This window comes from Callorhinus ursinus, unplaced genomic scaffold (assembly GCF_003265705.2).
Source record: "Callorhinus ursinus isolate GAN/ISIS: 27379988/994484 unplaced genomic scaffold, GSC_fseal_2.0 scaffold6, whole genome shotgun sequence".
Taxonomy (NCBI): domain Eukaryota; kingdom Metazoa; phylum Chordata; class Mammalia; order Carnivora; family Otariidae; genus Callorhinus; species Callorhinus ursinus.
Genome location: NW_027397068.1, coordinates 73,078,810 through 73,098,992, shown reverse-complemented (window position 1 = coordinate 73,098,992; position 20,183 = coordinate 73,078,810). Strand labels below are relative to the sequence as shown.

The window sequence follows — 20,183 nt, the reverse complement described above, 5'->3', positions numbered from 1 at the left end:
TCCTCTCTTTTAGAGAAAATAGACTGTGGAGAAGGAGTCTCCAGAGTGAGGGAGGCCAGGCAGTACCAGAGGCCCAAGAACCAGGGGAAGTTGGGAGTCTGAGGCTACAGGGGTGCAGGTGAGGGGTCCACACATCCCGCCCATGGGGCGCCCAGCGCCTAGGACATTTCTGGCCCACACTGGCCACTCCATACATACCTCCTCCAGAACCACATTCCAGAGGATGACAGGGCTCCCGGCAGTACCTTCGGGGGTGGCTTGTGGGTGGAGCAGCAGCTGGTCTGGACAGGGTCTTTGTGCAGAGCAGAGGAAGGTTCCGTTACATTCGACAGTCCACTCACAGGCACGTGAGATCAATGCCAGACCAAGGTACCTGAACTTCGTTTCATGGACAAAAGGGAGCCTTGGTTGTTCTGTGACTAGAACCGTGCTGTGACCAATATGCTGTGTGCATAAGACCCATCTGGTGACATGCATGTTGGGCTAAAAGGGAACACGACCAAGAACGAACCCACATCAAGGAGCAGTAAGCTGCATTTTTAGGAAGAACCAAACTTCATATGAAGCTTACTTCAAGAGAGTCATGTTTTCCATTCAAGTGTAATGTTAGCCAATCACCACCTAATGAAAAATCATGAGCTAAAGCCAATCTCCTTCTAGACCAAGTGGTTCTCAGAATGTGACCTGGGACCCACAGCATTAGCAATACATGGAGACTTGGAAATGCAAATTCTCAGGCCCACCTCAGCCCGACTGACTCAGAAACTCTGGGGGTGGGGCCCAGCAATCTCAGTCCTCACACACCTTCTAGGTGGTTCTAGACTTTGAGAGCCACCGTTCTGGAGACAGGTGGGTAGGGACATGTCATTGGTTTGGGTGAGGCTGCCCTCAGAAGGAATCCAACCACACTGGTCTATCTTCACAGCCTCAACTCCAACCTTTGGAAAACAGGAAAATAACTACTTCCATCATAAGACTATTTTGATGCTAACATAATATATTCAAAACCTCCAGAACATATCTAGCTACTAAGTGTTCATGATGGAAATAAAATTTGGTAATCAAAATAACCCCAAATAGTACACAATCTCAAACACATGAATAAATGGTTCATGAATCAAGCAAGGGAGGCTGGTCACACAGCTAAAAAAAAAAAAAAAGAAAAAGGAAAAAAAATCACTAATATAAAACAATATAAACTGGACAATGCCAAATATAATATGGTCTCTAACACATGTAAACAGGTTAGCTATTAAAGCTAGGTCAGATTCAAACCTTAATTTCTGTTAAGTGAAGCAACCGCCCTTTTGATTATTCAGAGCAAGCGAGGCAAATATAGGTCCAGCTTTGTTTTCTGATCTTGTGTTGGGTGAAGAAAAGTCCTCTTGTCACATTATGACAGTTTCCAGACTGGCTTCACTTGATGCCAGAGGCTCATTCTCTCCAGGCTATTTTCTCTGAACAGCCCCCTCTTTTCTGGAGGCTTTCATGTAAGCAACAAAGTAATTGTTTTGGGTAAGAAATTATGAATAGTGTTCTTTCACTAGCTATAGGATTTCACAACCTCTAGTAAGTGGGCCTTACTGGGAAGGAATCTAGTGTTTTTTCCTTTGCCGAGAATCCAGCCTCACTTGCATGCTCTAAGTTTTGTCGGTTTGACTTGTTTCTCAGCAATCCTATCAAGTTGAACAAAACAACCGCGGTTAATTTGAACAATCTACATGCATTTTCTCATCAATTTTAAATGTAGCATGACCACAATGTTAACTTGGCTTTACCTCTACTTCTGCACTGACTTTGGCAAAAGAATATCTCACTTAGTTAAGAAAAAATGTAAGGAGCAGTAAGGGTCTCTCCTTTCCAGGCCTTTGTGTAAGGCAGTCCCCGCTTTTCAACAACTGATTTTCCAGGCAGAGATTTTAAATATATGATTGAAATCATGCAATATGCATATACTGATATCCCAGCCTTTTGTTTTAACTTGATATTGTATCAGAAGCATTTCCACATTATTACATTGTAAACACAGTTTTATCATCTCTGTCATAGTGTATCAAATGGGTACACTGTGTTTATTTAACCATATTCCCCTCTATTACACAACCAAGTTGTTCACAGCTTTTCATTTTGTATACATCTTGTGAATCACTTTTTCTGCTTGTAAGCACTCAAGGTGACCAACTGTCCCAGCTTGCCAGGGACTCTGCCAGACCCAGCCCTGAAAGTCCTATGTCACAGGAAACCCCCTCAATGCCAGGCAAACTGGGACAGCTGGTCACCCTAGGAGAGCCCCAGCTGCAAGCAGGAGAAGAAAGTCAGGGCTGGAATGCAGAACATAGTATCATAAGGGGAAAACTCCACAGGAGTTTCCACGGGAAAATTGGGGGATCCAAGCCAGCCCTCTGCAAGGAGGCCGGGGGATGGGGGGGGAGTCAAGGGAGTCTAATAGGAAGTTGGGCAAAATATGGTGGCCGGTTCCCACCATACGCAAGTTGGGGAAGAGAAAGGCAACAATCCAGTGAGTAGGGCCCTACTAAGATTTCGGGAGAGTCTGTGCAGGACCTAATCATCTACGGGTCCCGGGATTGGACTCTCTCTGCACCCCTCCAAACTTCTAGGCTCACTTGCCTCCTGACGGAGCCTTGGGGAAGCTCTGACTGCCTGATGCAGGCTCCCCCTCCCAGCTCCTGGCTTCCTGCCCTTGCCCTGTGCCTCTGGCCTTCCACCTCAGAGCAACCACAAGCCCTCTGCCTGGTGACCTTAAAGCGTGAGCAAGTTAATGCCTGCGGAGGGAAACTTCGACCACTGGGAGGCAGGAGCCACTGGATAAATTCTTCCCCTTTTCTCCTTCCCTGCTCTCTGTTCCCCCCTCCTTGGCCTGGTTCTTGGGGGCAGGTGGCACAGGGCTTCAAGGACATAATGGTGAGGTGGCGTACTCCCTTCCCTACTTCACCCTCCTTCCCCCACTTCTGTTCCCTGGCATTTAATAGCCCATACATAAACCCTTGTCTCAGACTCTGCTTTCTGGGCAACTCAGCTGAAGACAGTACCTCACTGAAGAACCAAAAGGCAATGCAAGAGGGCAAATTAAAAAGGAAAGCAATGACAGGCCAGAGCATCTTGTTTCTGGAAGACCTACAGATTTGCCAAGTCATAGGACTTTAAGAACCTAATTCTCCTGAAGATTTTGAACAATATCTTCTCCCTTTGTCTTCCTAAACAGGAAGATTATATGATCTTGGAAGACAAAAGCAACGCCTGGAATTCTATACCTGAGAACACATAAAAGCATAAAAAAACTGTGGATTAACTAAAAAACAATATTAGGAATGCACTACGGGAGGACTTGGTTGAACTATTACATTTTATATTAGGCTTTTGAGATGGACACTGAGAGACATCTTCCATGTGACGTGCTCAGGAAAGGCCTTCCACCTGTGCCCCAGTGGTCTGCATCTGGGGACAGAGCATCCACAGGTGACCACTGAATCCCCTCTGTCCTGCAGCAGTGCTGTCCCTGATCTTCACAGGTAGACAGCTCTGGGGGACGTCTCAGGCCAGCTATCACAGGGGATAAAGAGACCTGCAGTATCAGGACACTTGAGATATATTTAGTTTCTAAGGTGCAAATCTATGCATAGGTTTACTTTCAGTGAAGTTCCATGGTGTCCTGAAATTTAACAGAGAGAAGGTGAACGAGCTTTAGGAACAGCAAGTGCCCAACACTGTCCCAAGAAAATGTCTTCTATACAAACACATGCGGGGCTGACATTTCAGACTCTGAGTTTTAAGACATTTTTAGTTAAGTTGGTTGTTTTGATTAAAATACAGAATTTTAGATCTAGAAGGGATCCTGGAAAATACTTACCTGTGTTTTGTGTGTTTTTTTTTTAAGATTTTATTTATTTATTTGAGAGAGAGAGAATGAGAGATAGAGAGCACGAGAGGGAAGAGGGTCAGAGGGAGAAGCAGACTCACTGCTGAGCAGGGAGCCCGATGTGGGACTCGATCCCGGGACTCCAGGATCATGACCTGAGCCGAAGGCAGTCGCTTAACCAACTGAGCCACCCAGGCGCCCTAACCTGTGTTTTTAGAACATTATTTTAGAAGAACTCTGTCTCCCCTCTTAGAAAACAAAACAATCTTAACACCAAAATAAAACCGATAAAAGTAGAATTACTCTGCTGAAAGGGGCAGGCATGGCAAAGCCAAAGATTAGCCAAACACAGTTTGCAACAACCCGAACAAGACCCCATCTAGATTTCTAGGTTACAGGTCAATCCATTCAACAGGGCAAGGGCCGGGTGGTTTCTAAGGCATCTATCTTACAAGACCCCTGAGTGTCTTTGACAGAAAAACCCATTTCTTTCTTTTTACACCCTTGTGTCTTTTAAGCCTTAAGGGAAGAAGGTTGAGTTAATTATAATGTATTCTAGTCACTGGTTATAGAAGACCCCTATCTTATTTTATAGATTGATTCCATTTTATCGCTCTTCCTATTTCCATCCCATCCCCACAAAGGAATCACCCTGATGTGTTAAGGTATATCTTTTTGTTTGTCTTCTTGTAGAATTGATCTTGTTTTGTGTGCTCATACTTTTAATTTTATGTAAATGGTATTGTATTCTATACCTCACTCTGTTTCTTACTTTTTATTCTGCCCTGTGCTTTATGGGCCACACACGATGCTATGTGAACATCTAACCCATCAGTTCTGACTACTGCATGGGGTGTAGCCACTACATTTGACATTCCCTCTCTCCCAGATCACCTCCAACTCTCTGCCACCCAAGTAATGCTGCAGAGAAGATATCTGCCTCCTGATGGATGGATGGATGGATGGGTGTATTTGAGAATTTCCTTTGGGACTTATGCATAGGAGTGGAATTGCTGGATCACAGTACACATATGTGGACACCTGATTGGCATCAGTAGTTCCGGACTGTTCTGGAAAGTAGCCGCCCACGCCCTCCAGCAGTTACTTTGCAACCTACCAACACTTGGCATCACCAGGCTTTGTAGTTTCTAACTGGCCTAATGCATGCAAAGCGCTATCTTGTTTGCATTTTTGTTTCTCTGATTACGAATGGATCTGCATTGCTTCTTATGCTGAATGGCCTTTTGGGTCTACTTTCATGAAAACTATCCATACCCTTTGTCAGTTCTTCTATAAGGCTTGTTATCTTTTTCTTGTTGATTTACAGAAGTCCCTTTTATATTCTAGAGACATCAATTAATCTCTTGTTGGTTCAGACATCAAAAATATCTTTTCCAATTCTCCCTCCCTACAGCTCCAGATATGGGACAAGTTACTTAATCTCCTTGTACCTTATTTTCCTTCCCTACAAAATAGTGCATGCCTCACAGGGTGTGTGAGGATTAAATGAGTTGACTATTTACCAAGTTTTAATGTTTTCTGATAAATAAATAAGAAAAACATTCCAAGCAGGAAGATGCATTAATAACTATAAGGTATATGAGGTGTATTACAGTATGGCTTTGTGTCCCTATTGGGCATTAAGCTACTTTCATGGATTAAATTTTAGTGTCTATTCAATGTCAAGAGACTGGATTGCTTAATATATAGAGCAATTTAGCCCAAATTCACTTCAACTCCAACTTGAATCCCAATAGTCATGATTAATGCTCTCTTGCCTGCCACCATCATGTGCTCATTTCGTAGACTGCAGGGGGATGGGGGAGTACTCTTTTGGCCTTTTCTCTCTGAGGCCACTTTCTCATGACAGGATGAGCAAACTGTGATATGAAATAGCCATTGAAAACGGCCCAAAAATATGAGGCAAATCTGTCTTACTGACCCAACCAGACAGTAGGCATGAGCCACACTGGTACATTCTAACACAGCCCCCTTAGGGAACCTTTGCTGTCCAGATTTATTGAAGGATCTGATGCCTGTGAAAGGCAAAGTGATGGAGAGGGCTTCATGTTATGATGATGCTTTCGTTCTTCTCAAAATCCCTCCCTCAAAAAGGGGCCAGGGGAGGTGTCAGTGGGCAGAGTCGTGTGCATGACTCTGACCATGGACAGTGACCCACCCCCCCAGAGTTATACGGGACCTAGGGCAGTGGCAGCTGTAGACAGGTGCCGGGCTGCCATCCCACCCGGCAAGAGAGGAAGCACATTCTAGCCTGGGGCTGTGGGGCTGTGGTGGGTGTCTCTGGCAGTCCGCCTTCACTCACCAATGACTCTCCCCGGCAGCAGCCTGCTCCCTGGGGATACAGAACACACCAGTTCCAACAACACAGCTCAAACAGTCACTTACCTCCAACGGTGCCTCCTACTCCCAAACAGAAGCAAATAAAACAGTCTTAACTTCAATCAGGAAAGCTCTCTTTTATGTAAAATGTGAGTTAAAGCTCCCTTAGATGTTGCCAGGTTTTCTGCCCACGCCCTATTTTAGGGAAGTTCAAGACCCCAGCCCAGCGGTTCGCTGCTCTGTCTGCAGCAGAGCGTTGAGTCTGAGCCAGTCTGGGTCTCGCAACCCCAGCCCAGATCAGGCACACTCAGGACTTGGAGGCCACATTTAGTGACAAAGAGCAAGAAGGAGGGAATGAGCGTGGGCTCAGGGCTGTCTTGAGGAGCCCTCTAAGTCACCTAGATGAGGGTAGGGATTGTTAATTCTAGGTCATGACTGGAAAAAGCAGCCTTGGGAAGTTTTGCCAGAGCTTGTAGCTCTGACCTTGTACCCTGGATCTTTTCTTGGTCTTTATCACTAAGCCCCAGCTATACCAGCTCCAGACAGTGGATCCCTGCCATGTCCCTTAGTGCTGGAATCTTGGTGGCCTGCCCAACAAAAGCTTCCCTCTGACCTAGGCGTTTGCCATCCCTTCTAATTCCCAGACCCAAGCTGCCTCTCTGCGTCAATTTCCTAAGCATCTGTAATCAACAACTACCACGGGCACCAGTCACTCAGCGCTTGTGAGGGAGGGGCAGACAAGGTGACAAGCGCTCTGCATGCATTATGTGTATAAGCCTCCCATCAACTGCACACAATAGCTAGTATTCCCATTTGTAAGAATCCGAGCTCGGAAACATCTCTAAGGAATTTGCCCATCTTCACACAACTGGTAAGGCTATGTGGTAAGAAATGTGATCATTTCTTCACAGAATTTTGCAACCATAAATGGTCATTATCTAATTATCTCTACAGCAGTAAATACAAAGGCAATCTTACGTGGTTTGGTAACCCATTCGACCTGGTTTCATTTAAAATCAAAATTCTTCTTTGCGGGCCTTATACACATACATACTCGATAGGAGATCACAGTAATCCTGGGGGTGCTGGGTGGCTGACAAAAGGAGGCCCCAGATCAATCTATCACATCATTACCAAGTTGCCGAGACACAGAGAGATCAAGAACTTCTGTGGGGAAGAATCTTGGAACAATTTCCTTTACACTACAGGAACTCTGAAATTTCTTTCTTTGACATTTTTAAAAGTTGATGCCACATTAACTTTAATTAGTTTCAACTTAATTTTCTCCTCTACCTTGGATATTTAATATTTTTAATTGTCCCCATGACTTCCATACGAGTGTCTGCTTTGAAACTTTCATCTGAGAACAATGAAAGGGAACAAATTTCTCAATAGATGTCTGCAAAACATTGCTTTTAGAAAATCTTCCGTATTAAATGTACACACTGCTCCCACACTCTTTCAATTCCCATAAATGTGCTACGATCCATCTTCAGAAGAGGAGGTCCTGGCGCCCATCCCTTCTGTTTATGTCTCTGAGGCTTTGGCTTATGGTGTCCCTCCCTGGGGGCTGGAGACACGCATGCTGTCTTTCATCTTGTGCCGTGGGCTGCGCAACGCTTCCAGTTGGCAGAAGCCCCGTGAAATCAGAGCCACCCTGTGCGTACGTGGGACCTAAGCAACAACTGAGAAAGGCGTCTGAGACATGAGACGCTGTCAAGCAGAGAGGATGAGAAGAACACATAAGACAGGAGCTGTACTCCTGGGGGAAGCCTCCATCCTGCTCCCAGGAGGGGGCCCGTGCTGCCTGAGGTAAGCACTATGCAGGTATGCTAGCCACGTAATGGCTGTTCTGTCTTCTCTAGGGAGGGGTGCTGGACCCTTGGCCTCTTTAGCTAATGAGGAGGTGGGCTGTGATTCCAGAAAGTTGACAACACCACCAGCAAAAACTTCCAAAACCATCAGACTTCATTAAGATCAAACAGCCTCTTGGGTCCCATTGCCCAAGAATCAGAGCTAGTCATCTGTTCCCTTTCCTTACCTGCCAAGGCTCTAGCTTCCTCGAATTTCTAGAGAGACCTTACTCGGGCCTCTCATGCCAGACACCACTGGACTGACAGCATTTCATAGAAAACCACCATTTTCAAAATCTGCCTCCGTGTTGCACAAGCAGTCATAAAATAAACTTTCATTCCGTAGAAAATAAAATGGCATCCCATACTATGAGATGCTCATTTAAATCTTATGGGGGAAACTCTTGTTTCTGCATTATGAAGTCACAAAAACTGAAACAATTCTATCTCAAAATACAACTGCAAAAACAGCTGACAGCGTCCCAACAAGAAAAAAACTCTCTGATCACTGGGGTGAGGAGAGCAAGAGAGCTGGTTTGCTGTTATACACACCGAGGAGGAAGTGTGCACCCGACTCTTCACATTACTTGAAGCCTCCAAAGTTTGTCCCTGAACTACTTTCTAGAAAACACAGTCTCCCACACTTATTTTTAGGTCTTATTACAAATAAGCACACACACACAAAAAAAGCACAACATAAGTTAACAAAGCCCAGAAAAGAAATGTTATATGCCCCCTAAACAGATGCAACCTTGTCAGAATTACTTTAAAATACTTAAATGCTTTAACGTGTAAGCTCAATGTGAAGTTTAATGGTTGAGTGTTAATGATCGGATAATCGAGGCCAAAGGGTGTGAGTGTGGGTAGGCTGGTGAAGCTCCGGTGTGTTTTTCCATATTACTGTCTCCACTTCTGGCCCCAGTGCTCGCTGTTAAAATGGAAAGCCAGAGACGCCGCTTGTCATTTGGTCATCTCCCCTGCTCCTGCCCTACAACAATCCTACAGGGAGTCGCCTGCCTCCCAAGACAGGATCTGACAGCATAATAACTTCCTCTGTTTCTGAAGTCCAGGCTTGCACCCACCCTGCCTCCCCCTGGGCATTTTCAGTACGTGGGTGGCCTTCGGCATGCCCCCCTCAAATTCTCCACAATGCCTTAGGGGCTAAAGTCAAAGTGAAAGAAGGCAGGATGGGCACCTGCTCCAGAGTGCAAGGACACCCATCCACCCTATGCCCCTCCACTCCTGTGGACATCACACCCAGCACGGCATACCCACCGGGAAGAAAGGTGCCCTAGGAGGAATCCATCCTGATTTCCAGAAACTACCACCTCTAGGCTTTAAGTTAGCTTCGTTCCAAGATGTGTTCCCACTCTTGTGTGGATGTGACAACCCTGAGCTCAGGGTCAGGAATTAAATACATCAGGGACCTGATAATGAATTCGGTTGTAGAATGATAGAGATAGAACAACCTTGGAAATCCACTGACAGTTGACCTTACTCTGAAAAGGAGTAAGGGGGGTCCTACAGATGTTGCCCACTATCCCCAGTTGCTCACAGTAACCTGAGACGGGGCTCTGAGTCTTGGATCAACTTCATTGATGAATCAGAGACCACAGTCCAAGCTTTTAGAAAATATTCAACAATGATCACTATGCGTATTCCCTGACTTTCATTTTCAATTTCCCCCAAACACAGTTTTTGAGGTTAAGTTACTGAATCATTAATACTTTGAATGATGCGCTGCACGGGGCCCACACTACCTGCAGAATATAAATACAAGGATTTGTTAAAATCACATTGCTTATTCGCCTTCTGAATAGCCCCTAAACTTCATCCCTCACTGTTTTTCTCTGTTACTACACAAGTGCTAGCTGCAAAGTTGCTTTGTTTTATTCCAAACACAGAACAGTTAGAATGCAGCAATCCTTGAAAAGCCATGTTACTGAGCTCTCACCCAGACCCCACGGCATTGACCATCATCTGTCATTCTAAAAAGCTGTATCAGGAAGCCTTTTCCTCCTAGAATAGAAATAAACTTCCTTCCTTGGCTATGGTTCAAGAAAGGAAAAAGGAGGAAGAGTCTTAGGAGGTTTCACTTTGTTCTCAAAGGTAGGCCAGTGCCTGCCCCCTCCATAGCTCTGGAGGGCTCAGCACTTTGTCTCTGAACTGTTGAGAGCCAGGCCCACATACAGCCCTTGCTGACCCAGGCCCTGCGCCTGTGCCCAGCGGCTTCTGGAGTGTGGCTAGGTTGAAGACACAGATGTGCCAAAAAGTGCTGGGACAGCTGAACACATAGCCTTTTCTGCACAGTGACCGTCAGCACATAACAATTATGGCCCCAAAGAGCCAGCAGTTCTATTTCCTGGTTCTTCCCATATTCCAGGTCACATCCTCCCAATTAAGATTCTGGGGACAAGAGACAGGGGCAGGGGTATGGTCTGTCGCCCCTCTGCCCCGGGTGGGGCTTGGGGGGATGAGGGCAGTTTCTGCAGGGCGGTGGCCCCCCGAGGATTTGTCAGACTTCATGGGTGTGAGGGGCAGCCCAGATGTACAACGCGATCCATGAAACAGCAAACACTTGGGAACAAAACTAGTGAAATCTGTGTAAGATCACCACTGAGAACAACAAAACACTGCTGAGAGAAATTGAATTATGCCTAAGAAAATGCAGCAATATATCGATTCAAGTTACATCAAATATATCACATTCAATATATCGAAATTGTTAAAATGTCCACTTTCTCTAAATTAAAACATAAAAGTAATGTGAAAGAGAAAGAACAAGCAGCAGCTCTGTTGGGGAGAAGTTCTTATTTTAGTCTATGAAGGTCAACTTCAGGGTTGGCTTAACCAAAGTTATAAAAGTGGTCAAGTTTGTCCCTCAACCTTTTTCTCGTTGACCCACTAGCTGAGCCACAAAAATTGTTACACACCACGTAATTTCATCACAAATAGTTACTGGACACTGTCTCTGCCCTCAAGAAACCTGCGGTCTGACAAGGGAGACCTGATGAACACAATCAGCAGGTGGGGGGGGGGGCAGTAGAGGGCAGGTGGAAATTATGGAAGGTACTTCTGGAACAGGTAACTCCTAGCTGCATAAAAAATGGAACGGCCATGGGGCGCCTGGGTGGCCCAGTCGGTGAAGCGTCTGACTCTTGGTTTCGACTCAGGTCATGATCTCAGGGTCATGAGATCGAGTCCTGCATCAGGCTCTGCACTCAGCGCAGAGTCAGCTTGAGATTCTTTTCCTTCCCTTTCTCAAGCCCTCTGCCCTTCCCCTTGCTTGCACTCTCTCTCTAAAAATAAATTTTAAAAAATCTTTAAAAAAAATGGAACGGCCATATGGAGAAAGAAGAAAGGTATTTTGAGAAAAGGAAACAGCATGTTCCAGAGCCTGGGGAAGGCAGCTGGACATGCCCTGGACAGGCTGGAGCACTGGGTGCTAAAGAGGCCAGGGGCCTGTAGAGCTATAGATGCCCGTGGGCAGGGACAGGGTGGCCTTATGAGCAGACCAAGGGGAGGACTGTCTTGAAGGAACAAGCTTCCCTACAATTTAACCAGGTACGTGCAGCCTACAGGAAATATACTCAAATGTTGTATTAGTTGGGGTAGGCTCACTCTAAGAGTTACAACAAACGACCCCCAAATCTCAGTGGTTTCATACAAGGAAGTTTATTTCTCATTAATTTCACATCCCCATGCAGATGAGCCAGAGGGGAAGACGACGGGGACTCTCCTCCCCACAGGCTTTCAGGAATGGACCTCCTTCCATCTAAGGACTCCGCCACGTTTTAGGGCTTCAGCATTCTCCGCTGGCAGGTGAGGGAAGCAAGGAAGAGAGTGGGATTGCCAGAAGGAAGCTTGTCTGGCTGCAGGCCTGACAGTGTCCCATATTACTTCTCCCATCTTCACTGACCAGGACTCTACCTCATGACCCACCAGCTGCAAGGGAAGCTGGGAAATACAACCTAGCTCTGGCTCAGGAAGGAAAAAATGCAGGGTGTTCTCTGCCCTAAGGGCAAATTAGTGCCCAAGAGATGTGTGGTTGGTTTGTGACTTTTTTTTTTTTATTTTTATTTAAGGCAAGCTTATTAGTGATATATTTTGCTAGACTTGAGTTCAGCAAACTACAGCTCCAGGGTCAGATCTGGCACCCCACTTATCCCCTACCCCTACCCTGCTCAAGAGTCTTTACATGTTAACAGAAAACAATATTTTTGCACATCACTTCTGGCCAGGCACAATGACAGGCACTTTGATGCAGGTGTCAGACCAAGCACTATGGTAGGTGTTATTACTCCCATTCTAGAGCTGAGGACACCAAGGCTGAGGCAGGTTCTGTGACCGGCCCTTGAAGTTGAAATACAGAGGAGCTGACATTTAGGCCCAGATCTATTGAATCCCAAATATACATCAAAACATATAGATATTAATGCCTTATCTGTTAGATATCCCATTTGATTGTGCCACTGTCTCTGCCCAAAGCTCCACTCTAAGGCTGGCCAAAACTCACAGGGAGTGTGGTTCAGCTGTGGGCACCCCACTCTGATCAACTACAGGATTTTATGGTCAGCTGCCCATCTCTGGATAGCCTCAAGGTTACTGTAGATAAACAGCAACATTTCACCAGATAAAATCTGAGACCCCTGCCTTCAGGTAAAGAGATGATGCTTCTGTCCCTAAGTCTGCAGTGTGGTTGGGGGAACTGGCACTTGCTTCAATCACACATAAAGCAGTTCCACTCACGACATTCTCTTCATGCTCCTCATAAAGAAACGCCCAGGATGTCTCCATGCGTTGCCCAGGGACCGCCTGCATGGGCTTTACATGCTTGTGAAAAATGAAGATGCCCAAATCCCACCTCAATCTTTTGATTCCAACTCTCTGTGAGTGGGTCCCAGGAATGCACACCAACCAGTGCTCAAGAGGGCATTTAATAAATGGCCACAGAGAAAATGACAGTGAAGATGAGAGAGTGAGAGAATGAAACATCCTGTTGCTCACATACTCCTCTTCCATTCCTCCTTGTCCTCTGAGGCTGAGGTCACGGTCAGTGTCCATTCTGCCTTGATTTATATTCAATCAGAAAAAGGCATCCCTTCACCACACCTATCACCTCACCTCAGGGGTGATGAAAAATAAGATTCAGCATAAAATATAATTTGTGTTGAATTACTGGTGTTTCAGGAAGTGAGGAAAAACTACATGCCTCTGATAAAAATCAACAAACAACAATGACAGATTCAGCTGTTGTAGATTCACCCAGGAAGTCTGGAAGGAAGAAAGTGATTCCAGATCAGTACTGTCCGCCAGCTCAGAGGGAAGCAAAGGAAAATCCTCTCTGATTTCCCAAAGAGATCAACTACCTGGGAGCTTACAGTCAACAAACACCAAACACACAACATATGATAAACAACAAATGAAAGCTTTAGAACACCAAGGGTTTCAGGTAGTATAAGTACCAGATACAAAATATAGAGTAATCATATGTAAAACATTTAAAGAAATTGAAAAATGGGCAAGAAATAAGAGACTACCAATAAATGGCCAGGCATATTTGATAGATAACAAATATAACTTTGATAAATGAGAAAGATAATTGTTGAAATACAAAGTTCAGTGGATGGATTAAATAGCAGAGCTGATATTGCTAAATACAAAGGCAGTATTCTGGAAGGTAGGTCTGAAAAAACATCTCAATGACATATTTAGATACGGAAGTGGAAAATACGAGGGAGACATTAAGTGTCATGAAGGATAGCAAATGAAGGTCCAACTTATGTCTAATTAAGGAAAGAAGAAAATAGGAAAAGGGAACATGGAAGAGATAATGGCTGACAATTTCCCAAGATTCAGCTAAAGGAAATACAACAATTGGTTCATTCAATGACTATTTATTGGGTGCCTATTATATGCACATGCCCTTGAGAGGCAATGTACACCAATCTGGGCAAATAAAAGAAATACCTACTTAGGTACAACCTGAGTGAAAAGGAGGGTGAGACTAACAGCAGATTTCTCCAAAGCAAAATGAAAGCTGTAAGACTTAACTAACATCTTCACAGGCCTGAGGGAAAATAATTGACAACAGAGACCTATTTTCCAACAAAACATCTTTCAAGAATAATGGTGAATAATGGCTGACTCGGTCGGTGGAGCATGAGACTCTTGATCTCAGGGTTGTGGGTTCGAGCCCCATGTTGGGTGTAGAGATTACTTAAAAATAAAATCTTTTTAAAAAAAGAATAATGGAGAAACAAAGACATTTCCATAAAAACAAAAACTGAGAACATGTACCACCTAGGGATATGCACTAAAAAAAAATTTTAAAGACTTATGTCAAAAGGAAGGGGGAAAATGAGAGACTGTATGAAATGATGACCAGATAAAGTGTCAATATAAACCCAAGCATACATGATCTACACAAAGACCATAAATTAAGAATGAAGAGGAAAGAGCTAGAACATTGGCTACAAATGCCTGTAATAGAGGAGGTGAGTGACTGAGTGAAAGTGTTGAAAGTTCTAAATTGTTGAGAAGGTTGCAGTATTAAATTTAGGCACTGTTAGGTAAGTGTAGTAAAATGTCAAGGGTAACCACTAAAAGAATTGAAATAAAGGATCTAAACTCCAAACAAATAAAGGAAGGAAAAAAATAGAATATGAAAAACAAAATAAAAAATCATTTTTTAAAGGGAGAGAAAAAAGCATAGAAAGAACAGGACAAAGAAAAATAATATGGTATAACAAGCTCAAATATACCAATGAATACAATAAATGTAAAGAGTCTACGCCTACCAGCTAAAAACAAAATCAAGTTTTATACATTTTATAAGAGATACATCTAAACTCTTAGAACATGTGAAGTTTGAAAGTAACAAGTAACAAAAGATACTAAAAGAAAGCTGGAGTAGCTACATTAGTATGAGACAAAATAGACACTAGCCAATATACATCATGGATTTTAGATAGGGTCTCTACACACTAATAAAATTTTCAATTCAATGTGAAGGTTACAAGCAAAATCTAATTTGTAGATACACGCATCCGATAAAATTGCCCATGTACGTAAATTTTTAAGTCTGCTGGAAATATAGGGAGGAACGGACAAACCCAACAATATAATGGCAAATTTCAATACTTGTTAATTAATCTTGACAGACCAAGCAAACGGAAAGTTAATTAAAATCTAGAATATTTTAACAGCATAAGTGACAAGCTTCAAATATGAGACATCTACAAACCCTGCCCCCAATAGCTAAAGACTGCACATTCTTCTAGAGCACGTACAGAACATTTATGAAAATTGACCTCTTAAAGGCCAAAAAGCAAACTTTAATGAAATCCAAAGAAGCAGTATCACACAGACCATGTTCTCTGACGATACCAAGGTTAAATGAGAAGTCAACAATTAAAAAGATAAAAACATCATGGGCCAAAAACGAAATAATAATGGAAATCACAAATATTGAGAACGGAATAATAATTAAAACCTGCATTTCAAAACTTGTCAGGTACAGTCAAAAAAAGTACATAGAAGGAAATCTATAGCTTTCGATATTTATGCTAGGAAAGAAGAAAGGCTGAAAATAACTGAGCTATGCATCGAACTTCCATCGAAAGAAGCATACCAAGTCAATCCAGGAAACAAGAACAAATAATAAAGAGGAGAAATTAATGAAATAAAAATGAACAGTGACCTATTTGGGTCTTTGAAGTAATAATAAAGCAGATGTCCTCCTGGTGAGGTTGATTCAGCGAGAAACAAGGGAGGCCCAAATATTAGGAATAAAAACCGGGCAGGGCGCCTGGGTGGCTCAGTTGGTTAAGCGACTGCCTTCGGCTCAGGTCATGATCCTGGAGTCCCGGGATCGAGTCCCACATCGGGCTCCCTGCTCAGCGGGGGGGTCTTCTTCTCCCTCTGACCCTCTTCCCTCTCATGCTCTCTGTCTCTCATTCTCTCTCTCTCAAATAAATAAAATCTTTAAAAAATAAAACAACAAAAAACTGGGCAGAAGCAAGATCTTTCTAAAGTGCCCCGAGCACATCAGAGATTGAGCCCAGACTAAAATGTGGGCCTGGAGAGACTTTCTGCAGTTTCCACACCAGCGCAATTCCATGCTTGATAGTCAGCGAGGACAGGATGCTGGCAGCACTAATGTCTGTGGATTGACCTACTGGGTTGGCCCTGTGTTGTGGGATTGATGTGTGAGAGGCAGAGCAGAAACACGTGAACCCCACAAAGCAAAGCCACCACCACTCTCTTCAGTGCGGCCCCTACTTCCCTTAAATGGGCTTTGCTTTCATTGTGGGGAAAAAATGACCTGGAAAGGAGAAACAGGAGTGATTCGGACTATTTTGAAAAGGTGCTCTGAAGTCTGGTTCACTGAGACACTAGAGAGAAGCTCTTTTTCTTTCCTTCCTTCTTTCCTCTTCTTCTTTTTTATTTTTATGGCATACAAGCAAACATTTAGAAGTCCTAACATCCATTTCAAAGACTCACTCCCTAGGCAATGAATTGAAATATGTGGGTGGTGGAGGCTCAGACTTTTCTGCATTCTGTCATGCTTTATTCTAGCCAGCATCTGAAAAGCAGACAAGGCTGAGATGCAGACATTAGAAAGTCTGCCCTGAGGAAGTTACGTGTAGGAGAAAAATCTACTGCCTCACCTTGAGCAAAAGAAAGAGTGAGGGGGCTGGATTGAAACAGCCCTGCACTTGGCATTGACTCTGACTTCACTCCTTGGAGCTGTTTTGCTTTGTAAGATGGAAGGACAGTGGGTGAGCCTCAAGTGCTCATTCTACAATGTTCACGTCAAGACGAGAGAGCCATTTCCATTGGCTGGCCTGGCTGATTATGGCTGACTGTGTTCCTGATGCCATGAAATGAAATACAATGGCAGGCTGGCCAGAAGAATGAAGTAAACTTGAAGGTTCCTCAGGATTTCCTGCTCTAAAGTGTGAGGGGTTATGTTGCGTGGGCTTGTCCCCAAGACTTTGATCACTACACAGAGGAACGGAGAATGATTTATACTCATGACCCTTGGATCTCAACCCAACTGGGCCACTTAAAAAGTCTGGGACTCTGGCAGGTCCTTCCACATCTCCTGACTCAGGAACCTCTTCTACAAAGCTAGGACAATGATATCTCCCCTCACTGGTGCAAGGAGGAAGCATAATAGCCAAATGGAGACATTCTGGAATCGGGTCTGCCCTTCCACCTTCGAAACTCTCACAATTCACCCCCTTTCCATGATTAATATCTTCAACTTTAAGTCTGTAAAAACACATTGGGTACAGTGTTAACCAAAGATAGAAGTAAAGTTCCTTTAATCCTGACAGAATATGAAAAAACAAAAATTAAATGGATCATCTTCAAAACCAAAGGCAGCAAAATATTAGCCAGGCAGAACTCTGAGAATGAGTTGCCCTGAATGGCTGGACTTCCTGGAGAGATGGGGGAGGGGGTCCCTCTTAAGAATTAAAACATAACAAAAAAGCCAGAAGAAGTGAACTGCTTCTAAACTGGATTTAAAAAAAAAAAAAAAATCTCTCCAATATATTTCAAAGATTTGTTGGTGGCCTTCAGGAGTGCATGCTGAATACCATTCTACTTTTCCTTGAAATGTTTTTATCATTGCTGTGGGCACCCTGAGCAGCCATCCAGCTATAACACTGATGGCATCTGTAAGACTGTGAAGGGCTTAATCCAACCTCTAATTTTACAGATGAGAAAGCTAAGCCCAGGGAGATTAAGCCATTCACCCAAGCCACACCACTAGCTGCAGATAGTACCACACCGGGTCTCCTGACCTTCCACTTTCTACATTGCCTTTTGGGAGCCACTGACCTTCATAAGACTATCTGTCCCTCCTTGAAATGACCCCAGGTCACTTGAAACAACTCCAGAACCCCAGAATGTTTCTCAAGTATCTGGGTACTCACTCACAGATTTCTATGTCTCCCTTCTCTGATGTCCGGCGATCACATTTGCTCACAGAAACACCATTACAGTGCGTGTGCATTTTGCTTTGAAGTCTCATTTTATTCTTCATTTGAGGTCTAAATGTCTTCAAAAAAATCAGGTGTTTTCTCTCCAAGTGGCATCTTCTGATTTGCCTGGGAAGTAAGCACTAAGCAGCTGTGCTAAATGGAATACAAGCAGCCATCAAACAGCTGCTGCTGGAAGGAAGTACTAAGGCTAATGCCCTGTCCCACCGAAGTCCACACCCTGTCCATTTCATCTATGAAATCCCTAACGCAAGACCACCATAGTTTACAAAGCAGTCGTCATCATTACCCACAGATTAAATAGAAGTTAAAGTACCCAGAACAGACACATTGCCCGGCTGGGCTGCCATGGATTTTATCTAGACAGCAATTAGCATAGGACCAAACACACGTGGCACTACAGAATATGCATGACCTCAAAGATCTAGAATCCCAAGACCAGAGAGATGAGGTCACCATTAACAGTGACAGAAGAGGCATGGCTAACTCCAAATCTAGTGTTTTCCCCCCTTATTCAAGGAGGTGCTTAAAAAAAAACGTTTATGACAATAACCAAAGTAAAGACAAAATTTTTCTTTCCTAATTTGCCAGAGCACATTCAATCATTTTTTTAGAAATTAAATTGATCTCTGATTGCCCACAAAGTTCAATGAAACTGCTCATTCCCGTGACCCAGCCTCCGTGGAGGCAGTCCCCACAGCTGAGGCACAAAGATGAAGATGCAAACTGCCATCCCAGCCCAGCGTGGAAACAGTGCTACGGCCAAGGCTGAGGGGCCAGCTAACCCCCAAAGCACTGCCTGTCCAAACACACCCAAGCAAATGTGGGGGCTGCCCCCACCTGGCCCAAGGGGCCACCCCTGGGAAGGGGGGAATCTGCTTTGTAAGACTTGTAGCCCTTTTTGCTGCCTTCCTGTAAGTTATTAGCAGGAAATAAAAAGAAAGAAAGAAAGTTGAAACTCTTAATTCAAAACCTCAGCTTTCCCAATTTATCTCAGATGTTGCTCTTTGCCCCAAAGCAGTTTTACCAAAAACATGCCCATGGAGATCCCTGACCTCTGTCCCCGTGCATTTCCCATAATCATTTGGGCAACCAGTTGACGTTCGCTCTTCCTTTACCCCCTGAAGACCACAGAGCAATCGGGCCCTGCCCAACCAAGTGGCTCGCCCCAGAAGCCGCGGGTCTCCACCGCGAGTCGGACCATAATTTCCCACTTTTGCACAAACCCATCCCCGCCGGCAATAACGTACGTCGTACCGGACGCTCCGATGCCCGAGGAGGTGAGTGAGAAGCAATCTCCGAGCTCAGCAGCTATCCCCGGATAGATGCATCTCTCCGTCAACTCACTCGCGGAGGGAAATCGACGACAGGCATTTTCCAGGCATTTCAGACGCGGCCCTTCCGAGAGTGGGGTGCACCTGGCCGGTCCCCAGAGGCCACCAACAGGTGCCAGCCTCCCCGGCCCGGCCGCGGTGGCCGGCCTCCCGCCCTCGACGCGCCGGGGGGCAGCAGGGCACCGTCCCGTCCCGCGGGCCACTCCCCCCCGCCCTTCCCCGAGCGCGGCGGGCGGCGTCCTTACCTCGCTGACGATGGTGGAGTGGGCCTGGGCGTACCGCCAGCCGCCCCGGCACGGCACGAGCGGCGCCGAGCGGTTGGGGAAGGCGGCGAGCGGGTCCGCGCAGCTGAGCGCGTCCGCCGCGGCGCTGGCGTTGGCCGCCTCCAGGAGGTAGCGCCGGCAGCTGCCGTCGCCGCGGCGCTCGGGGGGCGCCGTGCGGTTCCACTCCTCCTCGGGGCTCCAGCCGCAGCGCTCGGCTAGCGCGGCGGCGCTCGGCCCGCGGCACCAGTAGCGCTCGGGCTGGCTGCCCAGGAAGACCACGCCGACGAAGAGGAAGGCGAAGGTGACGCCCGTCAGGCACAGCAGCAGGAACACGCGCCGCTGGAAGCGCCCGAACTCGCCGGCCCTCTGCAGCGCCTCGTCGAAGGAGGGCATGGTGCGCGCGGCCGGCCGCCGCCGGGCCCGACTCCGCGAGCGCGTCCTGCCGCCGGCCGCCCGGCCTCCGAGTGAGCGCGGGCCCCGCCGGCCGCCGCCTCACCCCGCCG

At 45.5% G+C, this 20,183-nt stretch overlaps 1 protein-coding gene across 1 annotated transcript in view; it reads right to left on the bottom strand.

The window, feature by feature from the left end:
- The window catches only part of SLC22A3 (solute carrier family 22 member 3), an 88,015-nt gene extending 67,852 nt beyond the window's left edge, over positions 1-20,163 (bottom strand). Inside the window, exon 1 of the mRNA XM_025866433.2 lies at positions 19,663-20,163. Coding sequence (XP_025722218.1) covers positions 19,663-20,073 — 411 coding nt within the window. The 5' untranslated portion in view covers positions 20,074-20,163. The remainder of the gene's footprint in view (positions 1-19,662) is intronic.
- Between the last annotated feature and the right edge of the window lie 20 nt (positions 20,164-20,183).